This window comes from Podarcis melisellensis, assembly GCF_964234715.1.
Source record: "Podarcis melisellensis genome assembly, chromosome: 11".
NCBI lineage: Eukaryota > Metazoa > Chordata > Lepidosauria > Squamata > Lacertidae > Podarcis > Podarcis melisellensis.
Window position 1 is genome coordinate 32056753 of NC_138543.1, and position 18015 is coordinate 32074767.

General features: G+C 40.3%; 1 protein-coding gene across 7 annotated transcripts in view; it reads right to left on the reverse strand.

The window, feature by feature from the left end:
- XRCC4 (X-ray repair cross complementing 4) overlaps positions 1–18015 on the reverse strand; it is a 108662-nt gene that overhangs the window by 37119 nt on the left and 53528 nt on the right. For 4 of the 7 annotated variants that reach the window (XM_081930223.1, XM_081930226.1, XM_081930227.1 and 1 more), the window contains one exon: positions 11017–11164. In XM_081930223.1, coding sequence (XP_081786349.1) covers positions 11017–11164 — 148 coding nt within the window. Of the gene's footprint in view, positions 1–4471; positions 4637–11016; positions 11165–13649; positions 13825–18015 lie in introns of those variants that run through there. The other 3 variants (XR_014172836.1, XM_081930225.1, XM_081930228.1) reach the window with 3 other exon arrangements.

The window sequence follows — 18015 nt, forward strand, 5'->3', positions numbered from 1 at the left end:
TAACATGATTTGATGTTGCATTATTTTTTTGCCAATACTCCAAGTGCTTTAGAAGCCACCTGAGTCTTACAGCTGATATTTCAACGTCTCCTATGTATTTCACTGTTTGATTGGCATCAGTTGTAATGAATAAACATTTTTCTTTCTTTCAATTAGAAATTGCACTAGCAGATCAAGGGGATTGCCATAGGTCTCCTGTCTCTCCAGACCTTGCCAGATTGTATTTGGGACAATCTGATGATCACTGTAAGTGCAACTCTACTTATACGGTGATATATCTCCACCTTTCATTTAGTAAAACAGTTAAAGAGGCAGATCTAAATATGATCAGGAACTACATCAGTAATGCATTTGCCTCATTTACCCTGTGAAAAGTAGTCTAACACCCATACCCAGCATAGAAAGCATAAGAAAAATGGGGAAAGGGGTTAATAAAATTTAAAACAGTAAGTTTTTTTTCCTTTTTTTAAATTACCTGGGTTAAATTAAAATTAAAATTTCTTAAAACATGGTGAATCCTAGCCTCTTAAAATTGAATTATATCTATCCAAAGGTGCCTTCCCACTTGCAGAAGGCTTCCTTTGCTTATGGAAAGGCTGGTTCCAACCTAGCAGACTGCATTGCTTCATTCAGTGAATTGTGAATTCTGGATGGCTGTGTTTTGGCTTGCATTTTATTTCAGAAAGTGCAAATTAGGTAACTTCACCTTTAATGTGAGATTAATTATTTTCCCCCAAATTCTCTAAGTGAGTGACTAGCTAATGGGTATATAATTTATTACCACCACCGCCACCAATTATTATACCGGTTTCTACGTGAATCAAATATTTTATTTCCAGGCCTTTTTGTTTAACAGCTTTCAAACAAAAAATGCTGGGTTCTACTCTTCAAGAAGGGTGACACTCCTTCAAAAGGAATACATTTCCACTGGGATGGCAAATATTTCACAGCTAACACAGCATTCATTTTGGACCTCTGGAACTGGCTCAGATGTTGTAGCTCAGTTTCTTTCATGTTAACTCATTCACAGCTCTGTAATTTCACAGCACATTACCTCTAGTCAATTAAGCAGGTGAACAGCCTTATTGTAACCCTTGTGAGCCTACCCATGTGAGGAGCAGTAACAATGACAGACTTTCTCCAGAGAGATATCTACTCAAATTCATATGGGCCTGACCTGTTTGCCAGAGAATAAAACACATGGGCCTGAAGGAAGCATCTTTTTTTTCATGATAGGATCCAAATTCAGTATTTCAGAGAACTCTAGTCTGAATATTTCTGCACCATTCAGTCTCTGTTGCCGTATATTGTTTTATGGCCCTAATGATTTACATTAAAGAACCATGAGATACTTACGCCTATGAGATTACTTTATATACATTAGATTGACAGAATCATGTACTTATGAATAGTTTAGCAGCCTTTTAATACAGTTTGATATTAGAAACTGTGCCAGTTTATACAAACAGAAACTCTGAACTATATTTTTAAACATATGAACATATCTCTGTTACATTCAAGTGGCTTTCTAATAACATACGGCCAATGTGTTACATGTGCCTTGCCGAATGGTATCCGTGACTTAGAAAATTGTGAGCAACCAAAATGGCCACACTGATGTGTGTTGTAGTCCCAAACATGTTTGTCAGAGAATACAACACAGAGGTTGAAGAAGTTTAACCTACACTCCTCCCGGATGAGGAAAAATACATTTGTTTTATTGTATTTTTAATGTTTTGTTGGAACGTGCCTGGAGTGGCTGGGGAAACCCAGCCAGATAGGTGGGATATAAATAAATTATTATTATTACTACTACTACTACTACTACTACTACTACTACTTAAAGATCTACTTTTTTTCATTTTCCTTGCTTTAATGAATTTCACTAAAGAGATCATTTGCTTGATGTTCTTTGAGTGTTCTGGCAGTCAACAGATTCTTTTCTTACTACATTAGGCTCCTTAACCAGGCGTTGCCACAAAAACTAGCATATTTTTCGCTCTATAGGACGCACCAGACCACAAGACGCACCTAGTTTTTGGAGGAGGAAAGCAAGAAAAAAATATTCTGAATCTCAGAATCCGGAACAGCAAGAGGGATCGCTGCGCAGTGAAAGCAGCAATCCCTCTTGCTGTTCTGGCTTCTGGGATAGCTGCACAGCCTGCATTCGCTCCATAAGACGCAGGAGGGAAAAAGTGACTCTTATAGAGCAAAAAATACGGTACTTTGGCCACCCTTTGTTGTGAAAGAGACGGGGAAGTGTGACCCTGGTTCTTGATCTTTCAGTCACTTGATATCAAGGAGCATAGTATTCTCCTGGAGCGGCTGTCTGAACTGGGACTGGGATTCCACCTGGTCATCCACTATCTGCTATGCAAATTCCCCTGAGAGGCTGTTCACAAGATATGGATGGGGGGCAGGGTACGGCCATGGTCACTTGGGATGGGGGAGAAGAAGACAACGATGCTGTCAATCTCTTTGTGTTTAGTTCTGGCATATTTTAACACCTCTGCCAAAAAATTTGGAATTTGCGGCTTTGTTGAGTATCAAACTAATTTATTATTTTTCTTTGTACTAGTTTCTCAATAAAACCTTTACAATAAATCATTTTCTAAATCAGAGTTCCATTTTACATAATTGAAAATAGTTAGCTGCTGTATTGCTGGTGGCAATGCAATTTACCAGAAAAATAAATTCTGTCCGATGCATTTAGTACTTCCACAGTGTGATCAAAGGTTTGCGGTATGAAAATTATCTGATGCTATTGACGTGAAACATAATGAGTATCCGAGAGCCATCACATCATATTTAATAAAAACGACATGAAAGGTTTACCCAAAACTCACGTCCTCTAGCTGGTTTCTGTAATTGAAAGCATGCTATGCTGCACATTAAACAGAAAAACCCAAATTACACGATGACAAGAGAACACTCACGAGTTAGGTGCAGCCAGACAGAGAGAAACGACAGTACAGGTCTAGCTCTGTGGCCTCACACTATAGGGAGGAATTAAAACCATAAATGGAAGATCACCCCCTCCCCATTTACAATACATTACTACTATATGAAAGCTTTACAGTGCAATTCTTTACGTATATTTCTTTGTATGTCAGTGGTGGCTGGTTCCCCTTGGGACTGGTAGGGCAGAGGTCAGGGAAGCCAACTATAGATGGGAGTCAGAGCCAACTAATTCCAGTTTTGTCTCTGCTGAGCTTCACAAATGTCCAACACCAAGAACCAGGAGGAGGAAGTACCACTCCCTAGACTGGCTCTAAGTAAGCAGGCAGGCAGGTGGGGCTGGCTAGATGCAGAAGAAGACAGGTGGGGCAGTACTGCAATTGCCATAATGGACCAATCTCCACTGCTGTATATTTATTTAATTTCGAAGTTAGTTCCAGTGCGTTCACTGAGACATACCCCTACATAAGTGCACACAGGACTACAGATATCAATCCTACACTCAGAAGTAAGACCCACCATGCTTAGTGGAACTTACTCCCTAGGAAGCTTACGTAAGACTGCAGCCTTAGTCTGATATTTTCCCGTGATGTCTATCTTCATCAGGAGGGTTGAACAGAGGAACATGGCAATGTAGGCTCTGGGTCAACCTGCCTCTGAAGCATTAACCTACCAAAGTATATCATGAAAAGTACCAACAGTGCCTTGTGTTATCCTGCTAGGACTGTTGTAAGCCAGAAAATAGCCTATCTCCTGAGTTTAGGCCAGTAAAACTCAGAAACATGATGAGTTAGGAGTCCAACGTTATTTATGATTCACATATTAGCTGTATTCTGCCCCAATTTGGGGGGGGGGGGAGACGGCAACTTGCAAAATCATCAGTTTCATAAATTGACAGGCTACCATAACTTCTCTATTAGAAGCATACTCAAGGATTTACAGAGGTACACATTATCACATTTATTGTGGCCCTATCACATTTTCAAAATGTCTGATAGCTAAGCTCCACTACTTTTCACAGGCTGGGAGTATGCATTGTTTTCAGTGACAGTCTGTAGCAGTTGAAGCTGTGAAATGTGCTAGGGGCAAGCATTTTCGTTGTTGTGAATTCTATTGCTGTTAACAACGTTATCTGACCAATAGTACACAAAATCTCTTAACTGGTATTTGAAGCATACAGTATGAGTTAATAAGATGAAAGCAAATTAACTGTGGCTCCAATTGAGAAAATGTTTGATATACATTGACTTTTAGTGACTTTTTTGTGGGTTGATTCATTTTCCACATTGATCAAAAGGTCAACAAATCTGGGGAACCTTTCCTAAAAAAAATGTCAACAACTTTGGGGTTCCACCCCTAAAGAAAGGTTGAGAACTCTGGGGAAAGGGGGGGCGCCAGATGGATCTTTGCACCACGGCGCTGGATATGCTTAAGACGGGCCTGTAGACAACACAATCTTCCTTGGGTGTCATCAGAATGCTTTAGGGATTTGTACCTTATGCTTTATTCTTACCTCCACCTTCGGCCTCGAAAGTCTTTTCCACACTGAGGGGTCCACTTTTCTCTTCGCCTTTGGCAGAGGGAATATCCAGGCTGGGGAACCTGGAATTGGATATCTGCCGCCTTGCTTCTTCCTTCTCCTTTTTAATCAGCAGGGGCCTGGATCCATGCAATCCAGCTGCAAAGTGGGGACCCGACACCTGCACATCCATTGCACAATCTCCCTTGAAGCCCCCCTCCCCAACACATAAATGTTGTGCATTTCCAGTGATGGCAAACAAATGTGACCTGCAGAGCTGACTACAAAGACCATTTGCATCCCTGGGTGAAGATAATGCACATCTGTAGGGATAATACAACACATGGGCTACCATAACTTCTCTATTAGAAGCACACTCAAGGATTTACAGGGGTACACATTATCACATTTACTGTGGCCCTTTGGGCCACTGCCACACAAGGGTACAACCTTTTCAAATATTCAGCATTTAGAATATGTGGGCACAGAAGTGTCTCCAAAGTAGAAGACAAATCTTTGACACACAGGCATTCATTAAGGTCATTATCTACAGAACTGGGCAGATGTCATCAGTCGGGAATGCCATTCCTCCTTTCAGTATCAGGAAGAAAAACCAGTCGGATGTTCTTCTACGCTGCCATGTTGGCACTGAACTTTCATTTCCCCCTATACTTGAGTACTCTCCCTACTCCAGCCAGTTTCTTGCCCAGCGTTGACTAGACCTAATTCTGTGGAGAATATATACAGAAGCAGCTCCTGTGCATCCTTCAGTGTGCTGTGCCTGGTAGCTCTGTCTGTGACCCCATGACCAATGCATCATTAGAAAATGAGTGCTTTGGTTTGCTAGGCAGAAATGCCCCTGCAGGGATGAACTAATGTGCTATGATGTACACCAGAGGAATTCACCATAATGAAAACAGTTACTGCAATACTTACATTCTACTTGTAAGGACAAAGGAAGCAAGCCGGACCCACCAAAACAGATTCAGAAATACAATAAAGGACATATTTTCCTCATACAAATTAGAACTGATTTAGAGAGGCAGTCAGCTGAGAAAAATGTATTCAATTTCCCCCACATTTCATCATTCTTATTCATGTAAGCATTCCATTAAAAAAGGAGTCCTGAATGCTTCAAAAGCAAAAAAAATGGGTATATACTGAATGCAATTGTGCTAGGGGGCTTTACTTAGGATTACTTGTGTCATGGGATCAAGGAGAACAATGAATATTCTTCCTTGTTCCATCTATTACTTCCTTCCATTATTACAGGCTGCAGAAACTGATAATAGTAGGGTAGAGATAGCCAGTGTTTGCAGGACAAATGGACAGTTCTGCCTACACACAAACAGCATCAACTTTTCTCTCTGTAATTGTACATCTACCTGTAATTGTACATCAGAAGGTTAGTGTGAAATGGGCTGTATGTAGATTTCTGTAAACTACTTTGCCTATATCCAGATACCAAATAGATTGTCACTAACATTTCACTCTTGTAATTGTAAACAAATGACCAAGGAGAGATTATGTCTATTCCCTGTAAGAAACTGCATTTGTGAACTGATCCTTTCACTGTCCATAGTAAGTCATCATTCAAGACTTCTTTTACTTATGTACAAAATAAATGGGTACTATATTGCGTGTCAAGGATTAGGTTAGCTGCTCTTTGGACTAGGAAACTGCTGAAAAGAAACTGAAAAACTTCCCTTCCTCCATATTTAATGGTGGAATCTTTACAGTGCAAATTTGGGAACAAAAGAGTGAAAATCAGTCCTCAAACTGGATAATTCTGCAGTGCAAATGCTTGCAGATTCAAAGCTGTATTTTCCAATCAATAGCACCATGCATAAATCAGGGCTATGTCGATAATGTACAAATTACCACCCCAGATGTAACATTTACTAGCTTAGCTTGCATTTTTTCATTTTGTGGGACTGAGTTTTACCCAGTTACCATACATGACACAGGTGTGGCTGGATAAATATTTGAGTTGATTTCGGTAAACCTATTTCATTCACCTGCAAGAAATTTGTATGACACTTGAGGCCTAAAGCAGAATGACGTCCCCACTGAAGTGTGCCTCACCCACAACTTAAATTTCTTTAGATGCCTAGTAAAAACCCAACTCTACCTCCCACTACCAGGTTTTTAGAAGCTGATGGGTTATTATTTGCCAGTTGCATTATTTATGAATATGGTGTCCTGCTTTATTTTGGTAAAACTCCTTGTGACTTTTCTTTGGTGAAGGACAGCGTAAAATCTCTTAATAAAGTAAATAAATAAATACAACAAACCCTTGTTTGCAGTACTGTTTTAGGCATTTAGGCAAAGGTTTCCTCCAACAATGGTTACCTGTGTTAAGTTGCGACAGAAGTACACTATGCAGGTTCTAAAATACCCTTTAAATTACAATAACTAAATCTTTCTAAAGTGGAATGACATGCTAACATACAGGTTTGAAAGAAAATAGGGGTTTTTTTAAAGGGGAAAAAAGAGTGACCGTAGTGTAAACTTCATACCCTCGCTGGGCCACGAAAAAGGTTGATGCCTTTTTAAGTGGCATCCAATTTCACAGAGTTAAACCTTTCCAGTAAAATATTGCTTCATGTGAGACAGTAATACCAACATCTGCATGGCCCTCTGAGAAAGCTGAAATTCAAGATAAGCCCAAGCTGTTGCTACTTGAATCATTGATGGTAGCAAACCACATTTTAAACAAAGGTTGAATTCAGTGTTTAAAAATGTGAGCCACAGGCAATAAATTAGGCAAAAGAAGAGAAAGAATCCCAAGGGAATTCATGATGTACTGCAGACTTGCCATGCTTTTAAGGAGGCAGGGGGTTATCAAAAGAAAAGCTGTTTACATCCACACAAGGTTTTGAAGAAAATCCTAGGCAACTTTAGTGAGACATTTCCCAAGGAGATAATATAGACTGCTGAAAGGAGGAGGTACACACAGCACTGCACTTAAATTTCCCTTGAGAACTTCTTGGTAGAGAAGGTCAATGTCACATCCACAAGGAGGGAAAACCCAAATTTTTATCCATCAGGTTTCCTCTAACCACGGAGGGTTTCTGAATCAGCTCCTTCTGTTCCAAACGTAATTAGCAGAAGGTGATGTGATGGGGGTGAGAGAGAAAGAAGGTTCTTGATACCATCTAGCTGAGTATTGTAGAGACTTACTGGCAGTGACTCCCAAGGTTTCATTGGGAGTTGGAAGGAGCCATGAGGGTCATCTAGTTCAACCCCTGGCAATGAAGGAATCTTCTGCTCCACATTGGGCTTGAACCCATGATCTGAAATTAAGAGGTCTCATGCTCTACCATCTGAGCTCAGACAGGGATCTCTCCTGGCCCTACTTGGAGATGCTGGGGACTGAAACTGGGATCTTCCACATGCAAAGCAGATACTGTGATGATTGTATCTCACTAAATATAACACTCACTGGGTGAGACCACCGCACTGGCTGTGCCTGCTGAGAATTCTATAGGCTCCCCTTGACACAAGCAAAGAAGACTGGTCAAATAGGCAAGAGAGGGAAAGAAGACCTGCTAGCTGATTCTCCCCTCTGCCCCTATTTATTTTCACTTCTTAGAGACCAGTTTCCCCTAAAAATCAAGGGGAAATGGTAAGGGCAAAAGGATAAGAACATAAAGAATGGATCAGTCAGCAGTTACTTCTTCACTGCATACAGTGGTACCTCGGGATACATATGCTTCAGGTTACATAAGCTTCAGGTTACATACTCCGCTAACCCAGAAATAGTGCTTCAGGTTAAGAACTTTGCTTCAAGATGAGAACAGAAATCGTGCTCCGGCGACGTGGCAGCAGCAGGAGGCCCCATTAGCTAAAGTGGTGCTTCAGGTTAAGAACAGTTTCAGGTTAAGAACGGACCTCCGGAACAAATTAAGTACTTAACCCGAGGTACCACTGTATTTGATTGAGCTTTCTTTCCTTGTTGGTGGGGGAATCTTCCAAATTCTCACATGCAGAGTTAGGTTGCTTTCATGTGATAAGATTAATGCCTACTTGGGCATTATACTTGTATAATATTCTAAAACAGTTTTCATTTTAAGACTTCTTTAACCAATTTATTCATCCTCCCAACTACAGAGCAATGTCAACCTTTAATGTTCAGTTTTACAGATGGGCGAATTGACGCAGAAAGCAGCTTACCCAGGGCCACCCAACAAGTCTGGACCTGAGCTAGGGGATTTGAACCGAGATTTCCCAGGTCCAAGTCTAGCAAACGATTCATTGGACCACACTGCCTCTCAGATCCAGATGCGGTATGAGTCATGACCCTTTAAACAGGCTGAAAGCTCTTTCCTGTAGATAGGATAAATTAATCATGTGTATTTACTAGCACTGAAAATGAGTCAAATTCTTTTGAGTCAGCATTCAAAATCCAATCTCACTCCATTCTAAGGCTCCTATTTTTATTAATAAAGAAGTATAGCTAGGGCTATGATCACAAAAATCTTCACTGCTTTCACGCACCTTCAAGACTATTTTAGCCTATTGCTAGGTATTCTGCCTCCAGTATTATGGCTTTCCTTTTATACTGAAAGAAATAATTTGATAGCACTTGATATGTTTGAACTATTTCTGAGCCATGTGTGCATGAAATTCCAAGCTACTGCTATACTATTATAAATTCTGTCATAACACAGTCACCAATGACACTAACTTAAATGTGGAGTAAAGAGTAAAACAAAACAGATGTACATGGAAGGGAGCCGCTTGCCCAAATAAAGCTTTTTGCAACAATCCATAGCAATCTTCATTGGGAAGTGGCACCTCTAATACAAATAGTAAAAGTAAATTCCAACTAATCTTAGGAAATTGTCTCTTGTTGATTTGTTCCTGCTTCTTCATAGACAATTTATTATTTGCAGAATGCTGCAAATTATAGTAGAATATCATTTTCAGAAGTGATTTGCTACAGATTCTGAAGGATTGGTTTTCAATAGTAGTGTCAGCGCTCTCAAGAATCTCTGATATACACACTGCTTCTGTTCCCCAGAGATCATTTGGAAATACTTTCATAAGACAGCAGGGATATTAACATAACCATCTTCCAAGACAGCGCCCTAAGGCAATAATCTTATGCACCATTAGGCTGCTTGAATCCCAGTGACTTCAATGGACTTTAAGTAGTCTGACTGCAAACGGGATTTCAGCCAACCAACTTACCGTACTTAACTGCTTCTATTATAAGCATACTGAAATCTCTTCATGGAGTGCACTGCTTTGTTTGAACTGCAGGTTATTAAGAACTTTGAACCAAATACGTGCTATTAAATAAATAATATTACAACTTTTTGTTTGTTTTCCCTGTTATTTTGGAGGACACAATGTTTTCCTCATTGCTTGCTTTGTACCATTAAAAAGGACAATTACTAGAGCCAGGCCTATATACAGTACAGTACACTATAGTAGCATGACAGGAAAGTAAATTACATGGGAAAGAAAGCCACAAGGGAAAGAATACCACAACATGCAGGAACTACAAATATAATTTGGGGGGGAAGGGACCATGATAAAAAAAATCCCCATGATAAATATTAAATTACCTCAGAACACCTGAGATCCATTATCTGGCTACTAGTCATGCTGGTTAGGTTCTACCTCCACTGTCAGAGGAGGCACCTATGAATACCAGTTGCTGGAAAGGAAGGAAGAGTCTTGCTTGTGGGCATCTTGCTTGTTGGCCAGCTTGAGACCAGGGTACTGGCCCTATCTATTTTTACATTTTAACCCCTGTGTTGTAAACAATAGTCAGTAATATCCAAGGCTGTTTTCACCAGATAAGAATCTGATATATTGCTTCTTTCAGAGACTTGCATAGTCTTCAAAGACTTTCAGAGACTTATAAGACTTATGTTTATTTGGTTTTATGTTTTCAAGAGAATCCATTAAGAGTACATATTTTGTGATCTTCAGAGATTAATAAGTTTTCCTGTTTATGTGATTTCATATTATATAAAGAGTGTATATTGATATCATATCATTGTATTTGGTCATCGTGTTGCCTTGGATATTACCAATCTATTTTTATGCAGATATCTATTTTTACGTAGATATTACTACTTTAAGACAAAAAAATTATACTATTTTTTATGGCTTGACCTAGTAATTGGATTTCAGTCTAAAGCAGTGGTTTCCAATCTTTTTTTGGCCTGCCTCACCTAAGTATCTCTAAAATCCTGCCCCCCCCCCCCCGTTACATATAATTCTTAATATTCAAAAAGTGAACTGTTCATGTGGAGGAAGCCTAAAAGTTAAAAACTCATTCTCAAATTGCCCCCTTTGAAAATTTAATTCCCCCCGTGGGGCATGCGCCCCATGTTGTGAACCACAAGTCTAAATTATCCGTAACAGTCTATGTTATCCTTAAAGCTGCGTGTCAGCCCCATTGAAAACACTGGAATTTACTTTGGTGCAAATGCATGGATTTGTAGCAAAGTCTAAATCTAAATTCAATATGCTACAAATGGTACCTTTGGCAATTGATATAAATACTAAACCATTCTTACCTTTTCTTTGCTGCCATTTGGGATTCGTATAGCGCCACTTTTGGTTCTGCCCTTGGAACATTTCGGGCCCGCTGCCTTCTCTTTCTACTTGGTGCAACATCAATAATATCTGGGCTACCAAGTAATGAGTCTCTTCTGGGTTTAGCTACTAAAGAGAGAAGAGGTAGAAAATGACAAAATAGATTATCATTTATGGGAATGTTATATTACTGTTTTGCAAGTTATACTGCTCAGCACATAATTTTTCAGGCAAAACATAAATACACTCTATACACCTCAAACATAGTACGTGCTAGGAAGTACTCTTCATGACTAATAATAGCATTTAGGTGTTTCCTACCTATTAATATCCACATTCTGCTATATCTCCCAAATGCAGATAATGGAATCCAAGTGAATCTGGTTTTACAACGATTCTAGCCATAACATTTGTATTTGGTAGTTGGAGAATTTGGAAAGATTTTAGATTTTTGAAATCATAAAACAATGCATTAATCAGTTAATGATAGCTCTATTCACTTGCTTAAACTTCTTGGTTGGATCTACTGTTTCTTACAGCAATTTATTTCAGAATGCACAGGCCAAAACTTGAAGAGATCAAAGTTTGCAAGAGAAGAAGACAGGAAATTCATTCTCCAGATTTGGCGGTCTTGTTTTGCAAAGCAGCTGCATAGTGCATAATGTCATTTTTATTCCTCCCTAGGTGAAAATCTTAGAGCAGGTTTGCTTTTTTCTCCATTACTGTTTCATGAATTGGACCACTGGATGGGCCCTGTACTAATAACACAAAACTTTTAAAGGCAGATTGTGTAGTTGCATTCCTATACAGGCCATTCTAATCACAAGTAAAAATAAATAAATACAAGGGTATTGCCTCAGATTTTGTTGCTGCTGCTGTGTTTTTCTTATAAAAGTAGGTTGAATGTGTTGGGATTCCTATACATTACACACAAAATGAATAGCTGGTTTGGACACCCAAGGAGATTACAAAAAAAAAAATACTCTAATATCCATTTTTGCTGGTGCAGGGCATTAAGAATACGACTTTATCAAAACGTCTAGAAGCTTGACTATCAAATACTTTACAAATCTGTGATTATATAGATATGGCTATAATCCTAAACCCATCAACAGTGGCTTAGATACAATTAGCCCTTTCTTGTTTGGGCTAGGAGTAGGGCTTCTCTCATTTTCTTGAATGCCCACCACAATCATAGGTCCTTCGTGTTTCGCACATGATTCTAGATTTACAGAAGTGGGTGAGTGGAAAAAGGTTTGCTTTACTTAGACTCTACTATAATGTTACATAGAACTTGTTAGGCAGCCAAGCTACAATTCTACTCACAATATCTTCCCAAAGATCTTAATTAATTCAGAGAAGTGCTTGCTATTAAGAAAGATTTCCTAACCGAAAAGATGCATTACTTTTTATAGCTAATAATAAACTTTATTTAATACCTCCTCAAATGAACAATGGGACTTCAAGGGGGGGGGGGATGAAGTCAAGGTTATATGCGGTTAAAACCAGAACAAATGCTTCAAGTTGAGAATTCACTGCCTCTCAAAAGTGAATGCACGATTCCACTAAATATTTTCCTTTTGGAAAACCGCCATTAGAAAATCTGCAATGACTTTGCTTTTACAGTGGTACCTCAGGTTAAGTACTTAATTCATTCCGGAGGTCTGTTCTTAACCTGAAACTGTTCTTAATCTGAGGCACCACTTTAGCTAATGGGGCCTCCTGCTGCTGTTCTCATCCTGAAGCAAAGTTCTTAACCCGAGGTACTATTTCTGGGTTAGCGGAGTCTGTAACCTGAAGCGCATGGAACCTGAAGCGTATGTAACCCAAGGTACCACTGTATATATATTGTCAGGTCTGCAGTAAAGAGGAGGGAGAGTTTTCATGTATGGAGAGAGATCCCAGAATCCACTTGGATAATACGATAATTTACCATGGAGTGTTTATGATTACCTGAGATAACTGGCTCTAGTACAACAACTGGATGGTTTATGTTGCAGCAGCCAGTAAAATGCCCATGCCACTGCAATTTAGAGTATATCTCCTGAACCATTTCAGCAGCACTAAATTTTGATTGGGGGGAAGTGGTTGGGTGGGGAGGGAGGAGGCCAACAATGGCAGATAATGAAGCATGACCAGTGGCCATGAAGAAAGCCAATGAAAGACAATTTACAGAACTGCAGCAAAGCTTGAAAATAACAACAACAAGCATTTGCAATAGTGTTTTGGGCTTTTCAAAACACTTCATATACAGTATTTCAGCAACTTTGACAAGGTAGATGATGATGATGATGATGATTCCTTTCCCTATAGCGCAGGTGGAGAGGCTAAAAGACAGTGGTTTGCCTAAGACCACCTAATGAGTTCAAGGCAGATGAGTCAGATACAACCTTTGCATGGATGTGAGCACAAACACAGAGCCAGAAAGGAGAACGAACACACAGAGAGAGATTATAGAAAGTGCTGCAGAATCCTGGTCTGGGTGTATTCTTAGGCACAAGTCTGTGCTTGGAAAGTAGATGGTGACATTCTACTTGCTGAATAATCACATGCTAAGTTGCATGCACCCAGCAGGGTGGCCATCTGTCTTACTTTGCAGGGGAAAGTCCTCTATTTGACAGGCTGTCCAGTCCAAGTTTTGGAGCAAAGGGTCATCAGTATGCTGAAGCAATGCAGCTCTGCTTCTCCATAACATGTGACTCAGGAGAGACTGTGAATGATCTAGAGTCTAGACTGTTTTCTGGAAGCAGTACTGGAGTGGATGAGGGCCAATATGATGAGTCTGAGCCCTGGAAAGACAGAGGCACCATGGGTGAGGAGTGGTTCCCATATCTAGGAGATAGGCCACTTGCCTGTTTTGGATGGGGTGGCAGTCCCTTGAAAGAACAGGCATGGAGTTTAGGGGTGCTACTGGATCCATCTTTGTCGCTGCAGGCTCAGATAGCTTCAGTTGCCTAGAGGGCCTTTCACCAGCTATGACCATTCTTGGACATGGTTAGTCCAGTTGCAGTGATTTATGCAACTGACTTCAAGTCTTGATTACTGCAAGTAGCTCTATGTGGGGCTACCCTTGGACCTGGTCCAGAGGCACAAGCTGCTGGAAAATGCTGCAGCAAGACTGTTGATGGGGATAGACTATTGCAAGCACCTAATTCCAATGTTCAAAAGCTTGCACCTGCTGCCCATAAGCTACTGAGTCAGGTTCAATGTTCTTGTATTAATTCTCCCTTAACAACTTGGGTTCAGCATACCTCAGAGACCACCTAATCCCTTAAATCCCTGCTCAGTCGCTGAGATCTTTGTGAAAGTCACTGTTAGCTACTTTCATAGCACAGATCCACAAGGAGCTGTGTGCTTTGTATTGTGGGCTAAATTTTGTGGAACTCCCTTGCAGCTGAGGTTAGATAGGCTCCCTGTTGAACTTCTGGCACTGAATGCACTTTTTAAAAAATCCACCAGGCTTTTAAACTGAATGCTGATTTTATAGCTTCAACTCATTTTTGCAGTATTGCATCTTCTGTCTGTAGCTTAGAGATGGTTGTGATTAAGTGGTATACAAATGGTTGAAATAAATAAAAGGGGGAAATATAAGAAGGGAGAGAAATTGCCTATAAATAGCACTTGGACAGAAGATGGAGGACCGTAGACAGGTTAAAGTCTTCCCAATTTTGGTAAGATGTATTCCTAGTTAAATTGTGGTAGATTAGCATCTATACATATAATTAGCATATGCAGATTTCAGACAGATCCATTTCCTCTTTCCTGCTGGTGCCTAAGTGCCCACCTGTACATCCTTTCATCTGCTATGCAGATTTAAGGCTGGATGCATGACCAGAAAACCCCCAAAGCTGGGAGGGAGATTTTCCCCAACCAACTTCACAGGGAAAGGACCAACAAATTTCACCTCCATGTATACAGTGATATAAAAGTATTATTAGGAGAGGATCTACACACTCTCTCTCTCTCTCTCTCTCTATATATATATATGTAAAGGTAGCTTCCTCCAAAAGGAGACTTCCTCGCCTCCCTTCCATTGGAGAAGAGAACTCTTGGATCCAGCAAACTGGTGCTTAGTTATAGTGATTTTTTATTCATTAAAGCAGGTGTGAGGGACCTATGGATGTCCAGATGTTGCTAGATGCTAGACAGGTTCCTCAGCCCTAGTTCAGTGCTTTATGGGGAAAACGTGCTTTTAAAACCACTAATATTAACAACAGTGACATAAGCTGTCATATTGTCAAAATGAAACATTTAAGATATAAAATGAACCCCTCTCCCTTCATCAAGAGTAAAAACCATGATGGGAACTTTCAAAAACTTTTTGGCTACAAAAAAAATGAGGCTGTTTCACAGTACAATGAAAGCTTTATAATAGTGCTTTAAAACCTCTGTGACATACACTGGAGGTAAAAGATCCATTACAAAGCTGCTGAAAGCTGAGGAATTATAATTTTGTTATCTGAAACTTCTAACCCGCAAGTTGATTCTCTCCCCCCCCCCCATGTTATTTTCTTTAAAATGGTTAGCATAACTAGCAGTGACTACAATGATAGTAGAAACATTTTCTTGAGGCCATGTTTTGACAAACCAAAAGCTGTTGAATGATAAGATGTTCATTAATATAATGCCCAAAATTAAACATTCCCACCCACCATAAATTTCTAACTTATAAAGTTCATGTTTTCAATGCAGCTTTGCCAACTTTATGTTGCAATCTGTCCAGTGGGTAGATTTTTTATTATAATTATTTATAACCCAACTTTTTCCCTGACAGAACTCAAGGCAACTTACAGATAAGAGTAAAAACGCTAAAAACATAGAAAATGCAATCATTAAAAACAATTAAAAGTTGATAGAATTAAAACTATATACATATACAAAATCTATTAAAACAATACCAATAACTGCAATAAAAATAGCACAGAAGCAGCCCTTTCATTAAAAGCAATCGGTTCCCAAAAGCCTGTTGGGACAAGAAAGTCTGTCAGTGGAAGAACAACAAGGAAGGAACCAGTCTAGCTTCTCCAGGGAGTTCCAAAATTTCAGAGCAGCCACTGAGAATGCCCTCTTCCGCATCCATATGAGGGTGGAGGGAGCAGGATATGGCCGCCTCCAAAGATCTCAAAGCCTGGGCAGGTTCCTATGAGAGAATACCCTCATCCAGTCCATTACTGATACCAGTGTAGAATCAAAATGGCTTCCTTTGATTTTGGTGGAAAGGAGAAATAGAGCTGGTGCCACAGAACCCCAAAAATATGGACAATCTTTCCCAGTGGTTTCAGGTAAATATTAAAAAGCAAGGCAGAACCCTGAGGGACCCGTAGACCAATGACTAAGGTGTCAAACAAGAGTCCCCCTGCACCACCTTCAGGGTTTGCCCCTCCAGGAAGGAACAAAGCCACTCTAAAACACTGTCTCCAAGTCCTATCCCAACAAGGCGGCTCAGAAGGATACTATGGTTGATGGTATCGAAAGCCACCAAGATGACGCAGAACCAACAGCGACACGCTCCTTCCGTTCAATTCCATCAATTTAAACACAATGTCAAATGCAGTTTAAAGCAATGTACAATCACAGAAATAAGGTGGGTTCTAAAATATACAACTCTCTCACTTCCCCTTTATCATTTGCATCTAATAATAATAATAATAATAATAATAATAATAATAATTTATTATTTGTACCCCACCCATCTGGCTGGGTTTCCCCAGCCACTCTGGGCGGCTTCCATAGAAACCAGAAAACACTAAAATATCATACATTAAAAACTTCCCTGAACAGGGCTGCCTTAAGATGTCTTCTGAATGTCAGGTAGTTGTTTATCGTTTTGACATCTGATGGGAGGGCGTTCCACAGGGCGGGCGCCACTACCGAAAAGGCCCTCTGCCTGGTTCCCTGTAGCCTTGCTTCTCGCAATGAGGGAACCGCCAGAACGCCCTCAGCACTGGACCTCAGCGTCCGGGAAGAATGATGGGGGTGGAGACGCTCCTTCAGGTATACTGGGCCGAGGCCGTTTAGGGCTTTAAAGGTCAACACCAACACTTTGAATTGTGCTCGGAAACGTACTGGGAGCCAATGTAGGTCTTTCAAGACCGGTGTTATGTGGTCTCGGGGGCCGCCCCCAGTCACCAGTCTAGCTGCCACATTCTGGATTAGCTGTAGTTTCCGAGTCACCTTCAAAGGTAGCCCCACGTAGAGCGCATTGCAGTAGTCCAAGCGGGAGATAACTAGAGCCTGCACCACTCTGGTGAGACATTCTGCGGGCAGGTAGGGTCTCAGCCTGCGTACCAGGTGGAGTTGGTAGACAGCTGCCCTGGATACAGAATTGACCTGCGCCTCCATGGACAGCTGTGAGTCCAAAATGACTCCCAGGCTACGCACCTGGTCCTTCAGGGGCACAGTTACCCTATTCAGGACCAGAGAGTCCTCCACACCAGCCCGCCCCCTGTCCCTCAAAAACAGTACTTCTGTCTTGTCAGGATTCAGCCAGACTTGCTTTTCTTTTTTATTTGTATGACTGTAATGGCCTGTAGGAGTATACTTTCTGAAGATGTTATTTTTGGATTAATATAGGAATAGGAATTTTAGCTATTAACAAAATTTTGAAACTTTAAAACAACATAACTGAGTTTCAGTTTTACCAGTTTCTGACAAGATTAAGAACATGTATCTACACATCTGAGAGATTCCTTGTTTTATTTAACAGTCTGCATATTTACCAAGGTTAAGAAATGCTTCCTTTATGCAGAGGAATTTGCTAGCTTACAAACATTAATTTCTACGCACTCTTTAATCTCTTGCCTGTGTCCCTCAAGGAAAGTCCCACTGGTTTCCAAAGCACAGGTCATTCTATGCTTTCCCAGTCATCATATTTGAAATAATAAATCATTTTCAAGCCTGAGAGAAAGCCCAACTGAGCTGTCTGACTAGAGGGTCAAATGTCAGCCGTTAGGAGGTCATGCCCTGATGCAACTCAGGAT